Raw genomic sequence first — 19,464 nt, forward strand, 5'->3', positions numbered from 1 at the left:
AGATTCTCAACAGGGTTTAGGTCTGGAGACATGCTTGGCCAGTCCATCATCTTTACCTTCAGCTTCTTTAGCAAGGCAATGGTCATCTTGGGGGGTGTTTGGGGTTGTTAGTATGTTGGAATACTGCCTTTCGGCCCAATCTCCGAAGAGAGGGTATCATGCTCTGCTTCAGTATGTCACAGTATATGTTGGCATTCATGATTCTCTCAATAAACTGTAGCTCCCCAGTACCAGCAGCTCTCATGCAGTCCCAGACCACCACCATGCTTGACTGGAGGCACACTTGTCTTTGTACTCCTCACCTGGTTGCCACCTTACATGCTTGACATGATCTGAACCCAATAGGTTCATCTTTTTCTCATTGCATCACAGTACATGGTTCCAGTAATCCATGTCCTTAGTCTGCTTGTCTTCAGTAAACAGTTTGAGGGCTTTCTTGTGCTTCATCTTTAGAAGAGGCTTCCTTCTGGGACAACAGCCATGCAGACAATTTGATGCAGTGTGGAGTGCGTATGGTCTGAGCACTCACAGGCTAGCCCCACCCCCACCCCTTAAACCTCTGCAGCAATGCTGTCAACAGCCAAATGTCCATTTCCCAAAGACAACCTATGGATACAACACTGAGCATGTGCACTCAACTTCTTTGGTCAAACATGGCGAGGCCTGTTCTGAGTGGAACCTGTCCAGGGAAACTGCCTAGTGCCGTTGTCCTCAAATAAGACAGGTGTATGTTGTAACAGGAAAGAGTATTGCTGCTTACCTGGTGGTGTTGAATTAAGAGCCCAACACCTTGTAGCGCTTTATGACTGTTAGCCGGGGCTGCCACGACCCGAGTGCGTAGTTCCAAATGCACACCGATTGCAGATATCCACTAAATCCTCCAAAGAAGATTAACCCTTTCAGGACTGAGCATTTTTCCGTTTTTGCACTTTAGCTTTTTCCTCCTTACCTTTTAAAAATCACAACCCTTTCAATTTTGCACCTACAGATCCATATGATGGCTTGTTTTTTGCGCCACCAAATGTACTTTCTAATGACATCAGTTATTTTACCCAAAAATCTACGGTGAAACAAAAAAAAAAAAAATATTTTTCTGGGACAAAATGGAAAATGAACAAAACTTTTTGAGGCTTCCATTTCTACGCAGTACATTTGGTAAAAATGACAGCTTATTTTTATTCTGCAGGTTAATACAATTAAATTGATACCCAACTTATATAGGTTTGATTTTGTTTTACTACTGGTAAAAATCATAAATACATGCACGAAAATTAATATGTTTAAAAATGTCCTCTTCTGACCCGATAACTTTTATTTTTCCAGCGGTATGAGGGCTCATTGTTTGTGCCATGATCTGAAGTTTTTATCGGTACCATTTTTGACCAAAAATACATTCTTTTGGACTTTTGAATTTTTTTACATGTACTCCTTTGACCGGGCAGTTTAATTAACAGTATATTTTATAGTTCGGACATTTACGCATGCAGCAATACCACAGTTATATTTATTTTTATTTACATAGATGTTTTTTTTATGGGAAAAGGGGGGTGATTAAAACTTCTATTAGAGAAGGGATTAAATCACGTTTATTAACATTTTTAATTTTTTTTTTTTACACTCTTATAGCCTCCCATAGGGCACTATAACATGCAGTACATTGATTGCATACACTGATCAATGCTATGCCATAGCATTGCATTGATCGGTGTTTCCGACGCTTGATTGCTCCAGCCTGGATTTCAGGCACGGAGCAATCAATTGCCGACCGAACGCCAAGGAGGAAGGTAGGGACCCTCCTTGAAAACTGGGCCCATAATTATGAACTTTTGTTGCAAAGTTTTAGACATTAATGGCTTTTTGTTGAGTTATTTTGAGGGGACACAACATTAAACCCTGTGATACAGGCTGTGCACTCACTACTTTACATTGTAGCAGAGGGTCATTTCTTCAGTGAAAAGATATAATATAGTTAGTGTCACATGAAAATATTTACAAAAATGTAAGGGGTGTACTAACTTATGTGACATACTGTAGAGCATATGTCAACTGTATGTTTACGGCATAAGAAAAAAAGGATCTCACATACCTGAAGTTGGTTCTTCCTTTTCCATTTATTCTTAGTAGTAGTAGTGTAGAGGGGATACGGTTCATCAAACCGCCCACTGTAATTAAAAGTGACAGGTACCACACCCCCTTTTCTAGCAGAGCCTCTCTAGGCCACGCCCCTTCCCTGCATAGCTTCGCCCCCCCATTTTCTCTCACATTCACTCACATAGTCTCCTAAACTAAGCGCTGCGGAATCTGTAGGCGCTATATAAATAAATAAAATAAATAAAAGTGTGGGGGGGGGGGCCCGTGTAATATGTGGACATGTCCGGCAGCAGACTAAAATGCTTCTACGGCCGCTGTTCTTAGTCGCAGTTATATAATGATCTTTTTATAGTTTCTTAGAGTATAGTAGAAAAATGTAAGGATATTGGGAGATTTATCAAACACTGTCCAGAGGAAAAGTTGCTGAGTTGTCCATAGCAACCAATCAGATCTCTTCTGTCATTTTTACAGTATACAATGAATACTTGATGCTATACTACGCGCCTTGTGCTATAATTTACAAACATCTGGTCAGCATTTAGCTCTCTGTCATTTCTTACCATACATTTTACAATATGGCCCATTCCTAAAACTAGATAAAAAGTAAAAGGAGGTAAACGTAGTATTTATACTATAGAGCCCTACACTCCTAATTGATAAAGAGATTTGCGGCGCGTTGCATCTCTTGGTTTCTATAATACATTTAGCTGTATAAATTCCCCTGTACTGTGTTTCTTTATCCCTGTAAATAAATTTATGATATTAATGTCATTTTACTCTACATTGTACTCGCGACTTATGAATATTATTCAATGACTGTTTCAATATTTAAAATCCAACCAGGCACTTATCTTTCATAAAACATATTTTGATATATGTTTCAATAACTATATAAAATGTATTTAACCCTATAAATGTAGAAACGCTTTATTCTATGAAATGTGTTTGAATATATGATTTGTTCTATTAATAAAGCTTTATAAAACCATCATCCATAAAATGAATACAACCTCCTAATATTGTGTCCCATCATCCATAACATCAATACCAACCTCTAATATTGTGTCCCAGCAGCCATAACATTAATACAACTCTCTAATATTGTGTCCCATGAGACATAACATTAACCCCATAAGGACCAAGGGGGACATGTATCATTATTTGTGTATGGTAGAAGCATTTTACCCCTTTTCCCAAATTCTAAAGTGCAAAAGCGCTAAATTTATCAATCAAGCGCAATGAGCTTCATTAATTGCGCATAAATATAGTAATCTCCTCAATCCACTCTTTGGAAAATAGAATCGATGATTTAGAGCATCTTGCTACGTTAAGTCCAAGATGGCTTATATTTGCGCAAAAAAAACAGCTCTTGCGGCAAAATTTTTGGTGTAAAGGAAAAGTACGCAGTTAATAAATCCATGTGTGCTATAGATGTCACTCCAAGGTACCCCGATTCAGGCACATCTGGAGGACATGCTCTACCAAAACGTGCGCAAAAAAATGCGCAAAAAAAGGGCTTGCGCAAAATTTTGCGCAAAAAAAATACACACAGAACAGGGGTAAAATCTTTGATACATGTCCCCCCAAGTGTGTATAGGTACGCCTGTTACGCCGAGCGCTCCGGGTCCCCGCTCCTCCCCGGAGCGCTCGCAACATCCTCGCAATCGCAGCGCCCCGGTCAGACCTGCTGACCGGGTGCGCTGCGATACCTCTCCCAGCCGGGATGCGATTCGCGATGCGGGTGGCGCCCGCTCGCGATGCGCACCCCGGCTCCCGTACCTGATTCGCTCTCCGTCGGTCCTGTCCCGGCGCGCGCGGCCCCGCTCATTAGGGCGCGCGCGCGCCGGGTCTCTACGATTTAAAGGGCCACTGCGCCGCTGATTGGCGCAGTTGGCTTAATTAGTTCATTCACCTGTGCACTTCCCTATTTAACCTCACTTCCCCTGCACTCCCTTGCCGGATCTTGTTGCCATTGTGCCAGTGAAAGCGTTTCCCAGTGTGTTCCTAGCCTGTGTTCCAGACCTCCTGCCGTTGCCCCTGACTACGATCCTTGCTGCCTGCCCCGACCTTCTGCTACGTCCGACCTTGCTCTTGTCTACTCCCTTGTACCGCGCCTATCTTCAGCAGTCAGAGAGGTTGAGCCGTTGCTAGTGGATACGACCTGGTTGCTACCGCCGCTGCAAGACCATCCCGCTTTGCGGCGGGCTCTGGTGAAAACCAGTAGCAGCTTAGAACCGGTCCACTAGCACGGTCCACGCCAATCCCTCTCTGGCACAGAGGATCCACCTCCTGCCAGCCGAATCGTGACAACGCCCTTGGACCCTGGTACTTAAGGACCAAGGGCGTACCTCTACGTCCTGGTCCCATTAATGGGGTTTAAACCGTTAGTTAGTTAGTACGGTCGAAAAAAGACATATGTCCATCAAGTTCAACCAGGGAATTGAAGGGTAGGGGTGTGGCGCGATATTGGGGAAGGGATGGGATTTTATATTTCTTCATAAGCATTAATGTTATTTTGTTCCAGGAATGTATCTAACCCTGTTTTAAAGCTGTAAATTTTTCCTGCTGTGACCAGTTCCTGAGGTAGACTGTTCCATAAGTTCACAGTTCTCATGGTAAAGAAGGCGTGTCGCCCCTTGAGACTAAACTTTTTCTTCTCCAGACGGAGGGAGTGCCCCCTCGTCCTTTGGGGGGGGGTTTAACCTGGAACAGTTTTTCTCCATATTTTTTGTATGGGCCATTAATATACTTATATACGTTTATCATATCCCCCCTTAAACGTCTCTTCTCAAGACTAAACAATTGTAACTCCTTTAATCGCTCCTCATAGCTAAGATGTTCCATGCCCCATATTAGTTTAGTCGCGCGTCTCTGCACCCTTTCCAGCTCCACAGTGTCCCTTTTATGGACAGGTGACCAAAACTGAACAGCATATTCCAGGTGAGGTCGTACCAATGCTTTATAAAGGGGGAGTATTTTGTCCCCGTCCCTCGAGTCCATGCCTCTTTTGATATATGACAATATCCTGCCGGCTTTGGAAGCAGCAGCCTGACATTGCATGCTATTCTGTAGTCTGTGATCTACAAGTACACCCAGATCCTTCTCTACCAGTGACTCTGCCAGTTTAATCCCCCCTAAGACATACGACGCATGCAGGTTATTAGTACCCAGATGCATAACTTTACATTTATCCACATTGAACCTCATTTGCCAAGTGGGTGCCCAGACACTTAGTCTATCCAAGTCATCCTGTAACCTATACACCTCCTCTATAGACTGTACAGTGCTACAAAGCTTGGTGTCATCTGCAAAGATAGAAACAGAGCTGTTAATACCATCCTCTATATCATTGATAAATAAATTAAACAACAGCGGGCCCAGTACAGAACCTTGGGGTACACCACTAATTACCGGGGACCAATCAGAGTACGAATCATTGACCACCACTCTCTGGGTACGATCCATGAGCCAGTGTTCAATCCAGTTACAAACTAAAATTTCCAAACCCAAAGACCTTAACTTACCTGTCAGACTTCTATGAGGGACAGTATCAAACGCTTTAGCAAAATCCAGAAACACTATATCCACAGCCATTCCTCTGTCAAGGCTTCTACTCACCTCTTCATAAAAGCAAATTAGATTGGTTTGACAACTTCTATCCTTAGTAAACCCATGCTGGTTATCACTTATAATACAATTATCCCTATGTATTCCTGTATGTAATACCTTATAAGTCCTTCAAACAATTTACCCACAATGCACGTTAAAGTTACCGGTCTATAGTTTCCTGGGGAAGACCTAGAGCCCTTCTTGAAGATTGGCACCACATTCGCCTTGCGCCAGTCCCTTGGCACAATACCAGACACCAGAGAATCTCTAAATATCATGAACAGGGGTACAGATATTACTGAACTTACCTCTCTAAGAACTCTTGGGTGCAATCCATCTGGCCCTGGACATTTATATTACTTAACTTACCTTGTACCATCTCTACATTAAGCCAGTTCAGTACATTACATGATGTGTTACCAGCATTGACCTGGCCAATGTCAGCTCCTCCTTCTTCCTTAGTATATACAGAACTAAAGAACCCATTCAGTAGCTCCGCCTTCTCTTTATCGCCTGTGACAACCTCCCCATTATCATTATTAAGGGGTCCTACATGCTCTGTCCTTGTTTTTTTGCATTTATATATCTAAAAAAATATTTAGGATTAGTTTTGCTTTCTTTGGCCACCTGTCTCTCATTTTGAATTTTTGCAGTTTTTATTACATTTTTACTGATTTTATTAAGCTCTTTGTACTGTTTAAATGTTATAGCTGACCCATCAAATTTGTATTTTTTGAAGGCTATTTTTGTTGTTGTTTATTGCTCTTTTAACATCATTTGTCAGCCATGTAGGATTTAGTTTTAATCATTTATATTTGTTCCCCTTTGGTATATATTTAGCTGTATAGCTATTTAGAGTTGATTTAAAGATGTCCCATTTACCTTCTGTATCAGTATTTCACAAAACTTCCCCCCAGTCTATGTCCTGTAGTGCAGCTCTCAGCCCAGGGAAATTTGCCTTTTTAAAATTATATGTTTTTGCCTTCCCCGCCTGTCTTTGTTTTCTACATTTTAAGTGAAAAATAACTATATTGTGGTCGCTATTACCAAGGTTTTCCCGCACAGTTACATTACCAACCAGCTCTGTGTTGTTGGAAATGATCAGATCCAACAAGGCATCACTTCTTGTTGGGTCCTCCACAAACTGGCCCATAAAATTATCCTGCAATAAATTTAGGAATTGTCACCCCTTTGTAGTTTTAGCCAACCCCTCACCCCAATCTATATCTGGATAGTTAAAATCTAACCAGCGGACAGCGGCAGCCGGGATACACGGCTAATTCTGTGATCAAAGTTGATCGCAGGGTCTAAAAAGAAAGTGAAAGTTTTCCGACAGCTCAGCGGAGCTGATCGGGTCTATCGAGACATAATTGCGATGTCCCGATCAGTGTAACGGACGATGAGAGGGTCCTCACCTGCCTCTTCGTCGTCCGTTCGGCAATCTGCTGCTCCTAGCCTGCGCAGCAGGCTAGAGCAGCAGTTCGCCGGTTACACTGATCAGTGCTTTGCTATAGCAGAGCACTGTGGGGCCTTAAAAAAAAAAGTTTAGAAAAGGGAATTAACCCCTTCCCTAATAAAAGTTCAAATGACCCCCCTTTTACCATTTTTTATATGAAGTAATGTAAAAAAACAAAAAATAATCATATGTGGTACCACCACGTGCGTAAATGTCCGAACAATTAAAATATAAAGCAGCTAAACCGCACGGTCGATGGCGTACATGTAAAAAAATATGAAAGTCCAAAATTGCACATTTTTAGTCACTTCATATACCATTAAAGTATTAATAAAAAGTCCCATCAAAACAAAAATAATACCGATAAAAATTACAGACCACGGTGCAAAAAATGAGCCCTCATATAACCCTGATCAGGTGTCATTTTTACCGGAAATTGCACTGTGTAGAAATGAAAAACCCCAAAAGTTACAAATTGGCGTTTTCACCCCACAAATATATATTTTTTTGGTTTTGCGGTAGATTTTGTTAGTAAATGATTGATGTCATTACAAAGTACAATTGGTGGTGCAAAAAACAAGCCCTTATATGGGTCTGTAGGTGCAAAATTGAAAGCTTTATGATTTTTAGAAAAAAAAAATGGCCTGGTCCTTTAGGGCAAAATGGGCTTAGTCCTAATAACACTGCCTAATATCTTGACTCTAGGTTGAACTCGATGTACCCTCGTCCTTACAAACTGTTACTATGTATCCTTTAAGTTCATAACTTCCAGTTACAGTTATTTTACACCCCCTCTATAACTGCTTTAGGTACTGTATACATGACAAAGATTCCAAAAAATATTTCTCCCAATAATATACATCGCAACCAGGTATTGTTCCATATGTAAGTAAAAGAAATATATCCAAGCTGTATAAACAGTTTTCCAGCAGAAGCACATTTTTCTGTACAGAAGCCACACAGTCCACTTGGGAGAAGTGCTTTTCTTACTATTATGATTTAAGAGCAGTACCCATATGTGTTACGTTTTTCTATTACACCCTTAAAAACTGTGCAAAAGCAGCTTACATAGCCATATCCCAGAACAGCTGTAGAAACAAAGCGTTTTCCAACAGTCAATCCCCCTATATCTCACATTAGACACTCCTACAAGTAACATAGCTGTGTATGTAGGGGCTATATCAATGAATATAGACGCCACTATGTAAGGGGCCTTGAATTATTTTGGAGGGGACTCTAACAGAGATCATTGATAGTATCATACATTGAATACCATTAATACCACTGCCTAATATTGTGTTTCATGAGCCACAACATTAATTACCCCTCCTAACATTGTGCTTCATCAGCCATAACATTAATACCGTCTCCTAATATTGTGTCCCATGAGCCATAATATTAATACCACATTTTAATATTGTGTTCCATGACCCGTAAAATTAATAGCACTGCTTAATATTGTGTCCCATGAGCTATCATATTAATACCACTGCATAATATTGTATCCCATGAGCTATAATATTAATACAACGGCCTAATAAAATGTCCCATCAGCCATAACATTTATACCACTGCCTAATATTTTGTCTCTAGGTTGAACTTGACGGCCTCTTGTCTTTTTTTTTCAACCATACAAACGGTTACTATGTGGCCCTTTGGAGCATTCTGGGATTTTGTTTTCTTTCTTTGTAAACCATGATATTCTCAAGTTCACAACTTACAGTTACAGTTATTTTACACCGCTCTATAAGTGCTTTAGGGACTGTATACATGACAAAGATTCAGGAAAATATTACCCCTAATAATACAGCGCAACCAGGTATTGTTCCAAATGTAAGTAAAAGAAATGTATCCAATCATAATAATATTACTGACATATAAACTAAAAGAAAATACTATATTGATGATGTTATATAATTATAATACATAAGTAATTTCAGTTATTATAATCAGTAACAGTAATAATAACAGGACATGTATGAGCACATAGTAAATAGTAGAAGTATTTTAGGATTCTGGGTCAAAGTATTTACCGTATTTATCGGGGTATACCACGCACCGGCCTATAACACGCACCCTCATTTTACCAAAAGTTTTTTACCCAAATATCCATGATAAAATGAGGGTGCGTGTGTGCGCGTGTATACCCCGATATACCCCCAGGAAAGGCAGGGGGAGAGAGGCCGTCGCTGCCCGCTTCTCTCCCCCTGCCTTTCCTGGGGTCTAGAGCGCTGCTGTCGGCCCTTTTCACCCCCTGGTTATCGGCGCCGCTGCCCGTTCTGTCCCCCTGACTATCGGTGCCGGCGCCAATAGCCAGGGGGAGAGAAGCGGCGCCGACAGCCAGGGGGAGAGAAGGCGCCGCTGCCCCGTTGCCTCCCCCCATCCCCGGTGGCATAATTACCTGAGTCGGGTCCGCGCTGCTCCAGGCCTCCGTCGTGCGTCCCCAGCGTCGTTGCTATGCACGGCGCGGCGCTCTGACGTCATGCGCCGCGCCGTTCAGCGCATAGCAATGACGCCGGGGACGCACTACGGAGGCCTGGAGCAGCGCGGACCCGACTCAGGTAATTATGCCACCGGGGATGGGGGGAGGCAACGGGGCAGCGGCGCCTTCTCTCCCCCTGGCTGTCGGCGCCGCTTCTCTCTCCCTGGCTATCGGCGCCGGCACCGATAGTCAGGGGGACAGAACGGCGCCGATAACCAGGGGGTGAAAAGGGCCGACAGCAGCGCTCTAGACCCCAGGAAAGGCAGGGGGAGAGAAGCGGGCAGCGACGGCCTCTCTCCCCCTGCCTTTCCTGGGGGTGTATCGGCGTATAACACGCACACAGACTTTAGGCTAAAAATTTTAGCCTAAAAAGTGCGTGTTATATGCCGATAAATACGGTACATGAACAGAGTCCCATTCATTTACTGGTAATATAAATCTTAATATTATACAATAAAAGCGTTGCTAGAGAAAACAAGTAAGTAACATAGACAAAAAAAATCTGAGGCCTAGATCTCATCTCTAAGAATTATACAAGCTCATATTCTATAATGAAGTCACTAATTGCTTGGAAGTGCTGAAAAGTATGGTTTATTCTTAGGCTCCCGGTAACATGTAATGTTCTGATGAACTGTAAGGTTCCACTTGTTCAATGTAGCTATCTATGTCAGGCGGGGACAATTCAAACATACAAGGCCTGAGAGCTTATGTTTTAGTGGTAGAACAAGTTAGCTACAGTGCTTGTCATTTTACTGCTGTAGTTTTAAACTCCAATTTAATTTCTAAAATAAACATCACACACATTTGCAGGGATTTACAAATGAGTCTGTTATTTTGAGAACTTTGTGTTTTGTTTGCTTTATTTTTAAATTACAGTCACGATAATTTCACTACTAATTTTGGCAAAAATAATGACCAAAATACCAAGAATATTCCTAGGTGCCATTTGAAATTTGTCCCTAACTAACTGATAGGAGAACAATACGAGAACAAAAAGGAATAAATTAAAACTGAAAAATGCACACAACAATCCATTAGATCTTTGAGGCCTTATGGTATATTCACACATGTAGATATAATCTGATAATCCATCAATACAGCTGAATAGTTTGTTTATACTATACGTGTATGGATTTAGCCATCACAGAGACAAAGTCCTGCAACACATGTCAAATTTGCGATGTTTGGACATACCCAAAGGTAAAAAAGTGTACAATTTATAGTTACATTTATTATGAACCCACTCCATAAGTGTTTCAGGTGCTATATACATAACCAAGATTCATGAAAATATTGTGCTAACCAAGTAATATCCAGGAAAAACTGGCACTGTGCCTATTGTAAGTAAAATAAATGTGTCCAATCGTAGAAGGTTTAGTAACATATAAACTGAGAGGAAAACTGTCACTAAACCCCCCCATCCCCCCCCCCCCCCCAGCACTAACCAGAGGTACTGGCTGGTATTGCGGGGGACGCTGATCAATATGATGCCTACCATGCCCGGATCCGTCCCGACGTTATCTTCTTTTTTCAATATATGCAAATGATCTTCTAACTGCCACGGGCGGGGTTACTGCCTTCATCTGGCACTGTGACATCAGCGCCGCTTGTCCGCAGCACTGCTCAGCTTATGCATATTCATGCCCTCCCTCCACATCTCCCTCTCCTCCTCGCTCTGTATGTGACTCCACTGCACATGTGCCGGCTTCCTGCACCTTTACTTACTACACCCTTACTGCTGCTCCGCTGAAATGAAGCTGCGCTGAAGCCGCTTTCGGGTGTACACAGGAGGCCGGCACATGCGGCACACCCCTATGACATCATCACAAGGTGACCGTGATCCTGTTCCAATACTATAGTCCCTAACAAGTTGTGCCAATCGGATTGCGATATCTCTAACTGCTTCCTAGGTCCTGGTCCCTATTAATCCAATGGTATTATGTTTATATACTTACGTCAGTGCTAATCGTCCATGGTGTGAGCTGATGTAATCAATTTGCGCTCGTTCCAGCACCTCTCACTTATTATCATCCGCTGCACATGTCAAATAAAGCGTACGGAGAACTTAACTTCTCCCATATCTTATGTCGTCTGCGCATGCGTCAGCACTTTAGGTTGGAATACTTTAATAGATAATCCACTATTAGCGTTTCCCCCTAATAGGAACAGTGGAGTTGTGCATTTTTGGGAGTGCATAAAAAGTGGCTATTGTGGGACGAGGATTAATAAAATCATAATGAGATTGACATGGCCTTCAGCTCAGAGATAGGAGGGAAGTTGATAAAGTTCTTGGATTTGACAAGATGCATAGACAGACAAAATCATATTCTGGAGGATATCTATTGTAAACCCCCCCTCTACAAATTCACTTCTGCACTGGGAGAGTTGGCATCCGGGATCTCTTAAAAAGAGTATCCCGGTGGGCCAATACCTCAGGGCAAGGAGGAATTGTTCGGATGAGTCAAACTTTTTACGGAAAAGCATCATAGTTTCAGACAAAGAGGCTACTCTCGGAAACATTTGAAGTGAGCTTAACAACAGGCTTGTGGATCAGAGAGGAACACTCTATTAACTACATCACAAGAAATAGAGACAACTAAGAAGGTCAGATGTATTGGCTTTTACGATGGCGACACAAATCAAGTAATGGCAATACTACGTAGACCTTGGCACCTTCTAACAAGGGATCAAGATTTGGCACCAGTAATTGGCATGTCATCAAGTATAACTTTCAGGAAAGGACCGAGTCTTAAACACCAGCTGGTACACAGCCATTTACTAACAGCACGAGGAGAGAAGAGTTGGTTAAATGGGCACTGTCACATGCAAAAACTTTTGATATGTTGTAAAGCATGCAAAACCAATAGGTTTTGCAATTGCTTTCATTAGAAAATGTTAAGTATTTCATACCAAAAAAGCCAGTCAAACAACTTCCCCCCCTGTCTGCTTGGACACATACTAGTCCTGCTGTGTCCATGCCTCATCACCTACGTCATGGACACACTTCCTTGATTGACAGCTGTCAGCGTAGGGCTCACAGCTGAAGGAACCCATTCTCCATTGGTGAGAACGGTTTAAACCCTGTTAATGGGACCAGGGCGTACAGGTACGCCCTTGGTCCTTAAGTACCTGGGTCCGAGGGTTTACCTGTACGCCTTTGGTCCTTAAGGGGTTAATGTTATGGCTCATGGGACACAATATTAGAGAGTTGTATTAATGTTATGGCTGCTGGGACACAATATTAGAGGTTGGTATTGATGTTATGGATGATGGGACACAATATTAGGAGGTTGTATTCATTTTATGGATGATGGTTTTATAAAGCTTTATTAATAGAACAAATCATATATTCAAACACATTTCATAGAATAAAGCGTTTCTACATTTATAGGGTTAAATACATTTTATATAGTTATTGAAACATATATCAAAATATTTTTTATAAAAGATAAGTGCCTGGTTGGATGCATTTTAGACATTGAAACAGTCATTGAATAATATTCATAAGACGCGAGTACAATGTAGAGTAAAATGACATTAACCCCTTAAGGACTCAGCCCATTTTGGCCTTAAGGACTCAGACAATTTAATTTTTACGTTTTCATTTTTTCCTCCTCGCCTTCTAAAAATCATAACTCTTTTATATTTTCATCCACAGACTAGTATGAGGGCTTGTTTTTTGCGCGACCAGTTGTCCTTTGTAATGACATCACTCATTATATCATAAAATGTATGGCGCAACCAAAAAACACTATTTTTGTGGGGAAATTAAAACGAAAAACGCAATTTTGCTAATTTTGGAAGGTTTTGTTTTCACGCCGTACAATTTATGGTAAAAATGACATGTGTTCTTTATTCTGAGGGTCAATACGATTAAAATGATACCCATTATTATATACTTTTATATTATTGTTGTGCTTAAAAAAAATCACAAACTTTTTAACCAAATTAGTACGTTTATAATCCCTTTATTTTGACTTTTTTATTTTTCCGTATAAGCGGCGGTATGAGGGCTCATTTTTTGCGCCATGATCTGTACTTTTTTTTGATACCACATTTGCATATAAAAACTTTTAATACATTTTTTATAATTTTTTTTTTAATAAAATGTATTAAAAAAGTAGGAATTTTGGACTTTTTTTTATTTTTTTTCGTTCACGCCGTTCACCGTACGGGATCATTAACATTTTATTTTAATAGTTCGGACATTTACGCACGCGGCGATACCAAATATGTCTATAAAAATGTTTTTTACGCTTTTTGGGGGTAAAATAGGAAAAAACGGACGTTTTACTTTTTTATTGGGGGAGGGGATTTTTCACTTTTTTTTTACTTTTACTTTTACATTTTTTTACATTTTTTTTTACACTTGAATAGTCCCCATAGGGGACTATTCATAGCAATACCATGATTGCTAATACTGATCTGTTCTATGTATAGGACATAGAACAGATCAGTATTATCGGTCATCTCCTGCTCTGGTCTGTTCGATCACAGACCAGAGCAGGAGATGCCGGGAGCCGCACGGAGGAAGGAGAGGGGACCTCCGTGCGGCGTTATGAATGATCGGATCCCCGCAGCAGCGCTGCGGGCGATCCGATCGTTCATTTAAATCGCGAACCGCCGCAGATGCCGGGATCTGTATTGATCCCGGCACCTGAGGGGTTAATGGCGGACGCCCGCGAGATCGCGGGCGTCGGCCATTGCCGGCGGGTCCCTGGCTGCGATCAGCAGCCGGGATCAGCCGCGCATGACACGGGCATCGCTCCGATGCCCGCGGTTATGCTTAGGACGTAAATGTACGTCCTGGTGCGTTAAGTACCACCTCACCAGGACGTACATTTACGTCCTGCGTCCTTAAGGGGTTAATATCATAAATTTATTTACAGGGATAAAGAAACGCAGTACAGGGGAATTTATACAGCTAAATGTATTATAGAAACCAAGAGATGCAACGCGCCGCAAATCTCTTTATCAATTAGGAGTGTAGGGCTCTATAGTATAAATACTACGTTTACCTCCTTTTACTTTTCATCTCGTTTTAGGAATGGGGCATATTGTAAAATGTATGGTAAGAAATGACAGAGAGCTAAATGCTGACCAGATGTTTGTAAATTATAGCACAAGGCGCGTAGTATAGCATCAAGTATTCATTGTATACTGTAAAAATGACAGAAGATCTGATTGGTTGCTATGGAAACTCAGCAACTTTTCCTCTGGACGGTGTTTGATAAATCTCCCAATATCCTTACATTTTTCTACTATACTCTCAGAAACTATAAAAAGATCGGGGGAGATTTATCAAAACCTGTCCAGAGGAAAAAATTGCCCAGTTGCCCATAGCAACCAATCAGATCACTTCTTTCATTTTTAACAAGGCCTGTGCAAAATGAAAGAAGCAATCTGATTGGTTGCTATGGGCAACTTTTCCTTTGCACAGGTTTTGATAAATCCCCCACATCATTATTATGGACATTTATCAACGGGTTTAGTCAGGTTTTCTTTACTATAATTGTCGCAAAATTGTCGCAACTGCGACTACGCGATTTTTCGTGCGACATTTTGACTGGAAAGCGAGAAAAGCAAGTTTTCCAAAAATTAACTATCTAGTAATAATTTTAAAATGGACTAAGGGTAGTCAGGTGTTTATTAACTGCGACAGTCGCAACTGCGCAAAAAGGGTTAAAAAATGACTAAATTTACTCCAGCTCAAAATGGAGCAGAAAAAGCTACTACCAAAGTAAAAAAGGAAAAATTCCTTACGTGAAAGAAAATTATCAACAGGCTGAAACCAGTTGATAAATAGGTCACACATAAGCAAAAAAAAAGTAAGGAAAAAATTACTAAAAAAAAGAATACATAAGCAAACATTGATAAATGTCCCTCTATATAACTGCAACTAAGAACAGCGGCCGTAGAAGCATTTTATAGTCCACATATTACACTATAAACATTCACTTCCGTCTAGGAGACTATGTGAGTGAATGTGAGAGAAAAGGCGGGGGGAGCTATGCAGGGAAGGGGGCGTGGCCTAGAGAGGCTCTGCTAGAAAAGGGGCGTGGCACCTGTCAATTTTAATTACAGTGGGCGGTTTGACGAAAGGTATCCCCTCCACACTACTCTTAGTGTCGTCAATACAACGCTGTTTCTCATTGCAGCCTTTTTACACATAGTTGTAGCCTGGAGTTAACTCTTACATGGCCGCTGTTTATGGCTTACGGGTATGCCCGAAATATAGCACCAGACTAAACTATGACCTGTAAGGAAGAACTAACTTCAGGTCTGTAAGTTCCTCTTCAAATCCTGCCTGTCTTTTTTTCTCCGCTAAAATCATGAAAAATAATGGGACCCTGACCGACCTAAGTAAATGGACCTGTGGGGTTTTGTTGATGTCCGCTGTCACAACCTTCGTCCCAGCCCTGTTATCAGTTGTTGTAACAGCTCCACAATGCTGATGTTAACCTAGCCTTACTTTTAAATACTCTGTTTCACTTGCAGTTGGAAAGTAGTTGCACTTGAACCACTGAAGTCTCCTTCATATAAAGAGGTTAGTTTTGTTTTATCTTTTAACACCTACGTTTTTTTTTTTTTTTACACAAAAGGACACCAACACAAAGCATGGTCTTTCCCTGCAATATCAGTGTAATGTGGCATCAGGAGGTCTGCTGTATGCCAACCAGCACTTTAATAGTCTATCTATTCTTGGTTGCTTGCTTGAAATAGTTAATTGTTAATAGTGATATCAGCAGTAAAGATCTGTTTTCTAGTCCGGAAATATTGCTGTAATGTGGCCCCCAGGCCTGAGAAAATGATTTCCTCATTTACCGTATTTTTCGGCATATAAGACGCACCCAATTTTAAATGAGGAAAATCTAGAATACAATGTAAAGTATAGGTCACAGTGATCTTCAACCAGCGGACCTCCAGATGTTGCAAAACTACAACTCCCAGCTTGCCCGGACAGCCAACTGCTGTCCGGGCATGCCAGGAGTTGTAGTTTTGCAACATATGGAGGTCCGCAGGTTGAAGACCACTGGTATAGGAGGTGATACTCATGTGTCCCCGCTGCTCCGGACCCGTCACCGCTGCCCTGGATGTGGCCCTCCACCGCTGTCGCCGTGTCACCGGGGTGTCCCCGTTGCTCCGGAACGTCTCTACTGCCGGGTATCCTCGCTCTCCGTCACGGCCATCACGTCGCTACGCACGCCACTCCTATTGGATGACGGGGCGGCGTGTGCGATGACGTGATGACGAGGAAGGAGAGCGCCGGCCATGCAGGGGATCCCGGCACGGAGCAGACACCGAGGAGGCAGGTAAGGTCCCTCCCGGTGCAACCGGGTTAGTGTCACTTTCGCTTTAGACGCGGCGGTCAGCTTTGATCGCCGCTTCTGAATGGTTAATACAGGGCATCACCGCGATCGGTGATGTCCTGTATTAGCCACGGGTCCTGGCCATTGATGGCCCGCAGGGACCGCCGCGATAGGTGTGTATTCGCCGTATAAAACACACCAACTTTTCCCCCCCAGTGTTGGGGAAGAAAAAGTCCGTCTTACACGGCGAAAAATACGGTAAGTACTCCTTCACTCTTTTAGTATTTTAAAAATGCAAACTGTGGGGAGGGAGGGTTACCTTTAAGTATATGTGAAGCCCATATAACCCTTATACTTAAAAAGAATAAAGATCGTGGGGAGAGTCATATAGACCCTTCCTAGAGTCATATCGTCCTTCTGAGTACTGGCACAAAAATCTTTGCTAAAGTTTTGGCCCTTATATTGAAGTCAACTATGACACTTCTGGTTGGCAAGGAACAAATTGGCTTGATGCCGAAAAAATCTGTGTTTGAAAATATTCACCAGGTGTTTGAGTGTATTCAGACTGGAGAAGAGGGGTGACGTGCCATCCAGTCAGATGCGGCTAAAGCCTTCGACAGGGTTTAGTGGCCTTTCCTCTGGAAAATTTTTAATAGAATGAGAGTTGGGCCAAAATGTATTAATATGGTTAAAACTTTCTATTTTCAACCTGTGGCAGGGGTTCGTATTAATGGAGATTTAGACGAAATTTTCAACTAGACAAAGGAACAAGACAGGGATGCCCCCTGTCCCCCCTTTTTTTTTTGTGGAGGCTCTGGTACGTTTGCTAAAAGATACAGTTCCCTATGAGGGAATCCGCAGTGAGATCTTGTATCAATCATGACAGCGATTAAAGGGGTACTCCTGTGGAAAACTTCTTTTTTTAAATCAACTTGTGCCAGAAAGTTAAACAGATTATTAATTTACTTCTATTAAAATATCTTAATCCTTCCAGTACATATTAGCGGCTGTATACTACAGAGGGAATTCTTTTCTTTTTGGATTTCTAATCTGTTTGTCCACAGTGCTCTCTGCTGACACCTCTGTCGGTGTCAGGAACTGTCCAGAGCAGGAGAAAATCCCCATAGTAAACATATGCTGCTCTGGACAGTTCCTAAAATGGACAGAGGTGTCAGTAGAGAGCACTGTGGTCAGACAGGAAAGAAATCCAAAAAGAAAAATATTTCCTCTGTAGTATACAGAAGATTTTTTTATAGAAGTAATTTACAAATCTGTTTAACTTTCTGGCACCAGTTGATTAAAAAAAAAATATATATATATATGTTTTTCACTGTAGTACCCCTTTAAGTTTAGCAGAGTATTGGGTATGCTAATTAACTGGAATAAATCAAATTTACTTCCTCTTAAAAAGGAAATAATGGAAAGTTGTGGCCCCCTTAAGATATTGAAAAAAATCAGACAGTATAGATTACTTGGGTGTGAAGATATCTCTCAGTTATAGATCACTACCAACTTAAAGTGGTACTCTGGCCCTAAAACATCTTATCCCCTATCCAAAGGACAGGGGATAAGATGTCTGACTGTGGGGGTCCCGCCGCTGGGGACCCCGCAATCTTGCATTCGGCACCCACCTCTTTGAGCTGCACGGCTGACCCCCCCGCGGTCAGCCATCTTATCCCCTATCCTTTGGATAGGGGATAAGATGTCTTAGGGCCGGAGTACCCCTTTAAACAATAATTATTTGACGGAATTTTTTTAAATTGATGGATATTTGACATGGATGAAATGGGGTTTGACACAAGTCGCACAGTTTTTTCAAGATGGACAGTTTTTGAATTTGATACACTTAAGAGAATGTATGGGTTAACGGATAGCTGTCGTTTTCAATGTTATCAAGTTCAGCACGCATTTAATGCCACTATTAATAAAGATAGGTTAGTAGTAAAGTAACATTATTTGTTTGAAACACTTAAGGGGAAAAGGATTAGAACTCAATCTTTTTTTTTTAATAAAATTATCTATGACACTGTCTCTAGAAGAATTGAGTTTCTGTGTAGGAGGAAATGGGAAAGGGAAATTGGTGAAATATTGGAATCTGAATGGAGTATTTAAAAAAAAAAAAAAGCCCAGAAATTATTTCATTTAATAAGAACCATAAATCTATGCGTTTTGAGTGTTTTTTCTTCTCTTCGTCCTGTGGAGAAGGGGGGGGGGGGGTTAATAAGGATAATAGGTAATATTAACGTTAGGAGACTTAGGTGGTATGTATGACTTTCTTCTCTGTGTATATATCTAGTTTTTATTGGAATATTGGAATTTCACATATGTCTTTATTACATAAATAAACCAAAAGCAAGGGCACAATAATGTAGACGATTGATGAACAATGTCTCAAGTGTCATATAAGAGTACACATATATTAACCAAAGAGATAACACTGAGGCCAAAGGTGAAATACTAAAAGTGTATAAACTTTATTAGGTGAAGACAAATGATAAAATCAAGTAAAATGGAAC

At 41.4% G+C, this 19,464-nt stretch overlaps 1 protein-coding gene across 1 annotated transcript in view; it reads left to right on the plus strand.

Annotated features, from left to right (window-relative positions):
• The window catches only part of KANSL1L (KAT8 regulatory NSL complex subunit 1 like), a 104,602-nt gene that overhangs the window by 53,913 nt on the left and 31,225 nt on the right, over positions 1-19,464 (plus strand). The window contains exon 12 of the mRNA XM_056535268.1: positions 16,137-16,185. Within this exon, the coding sequence (XP_056391243.1) occupies positions 16,137-16,185 (49 nt within the window). The remainder of the gene's footprint in view (positions 1-16,136; positions 16,186-19,464) is intronic.

Source organism: Hyla sarda, chromosome 8, assembly GCF_029499605.1.
Source record: "Hyla sarda isolate aHylSar1 chromosome 8, aHylSar1.hap1, whole genome shotgun sequence".
NCBI lineage: Eukaryota > Metazoa > Chordata > Amphibia > Anura > Hylidae > Hyla > Hyla sarda.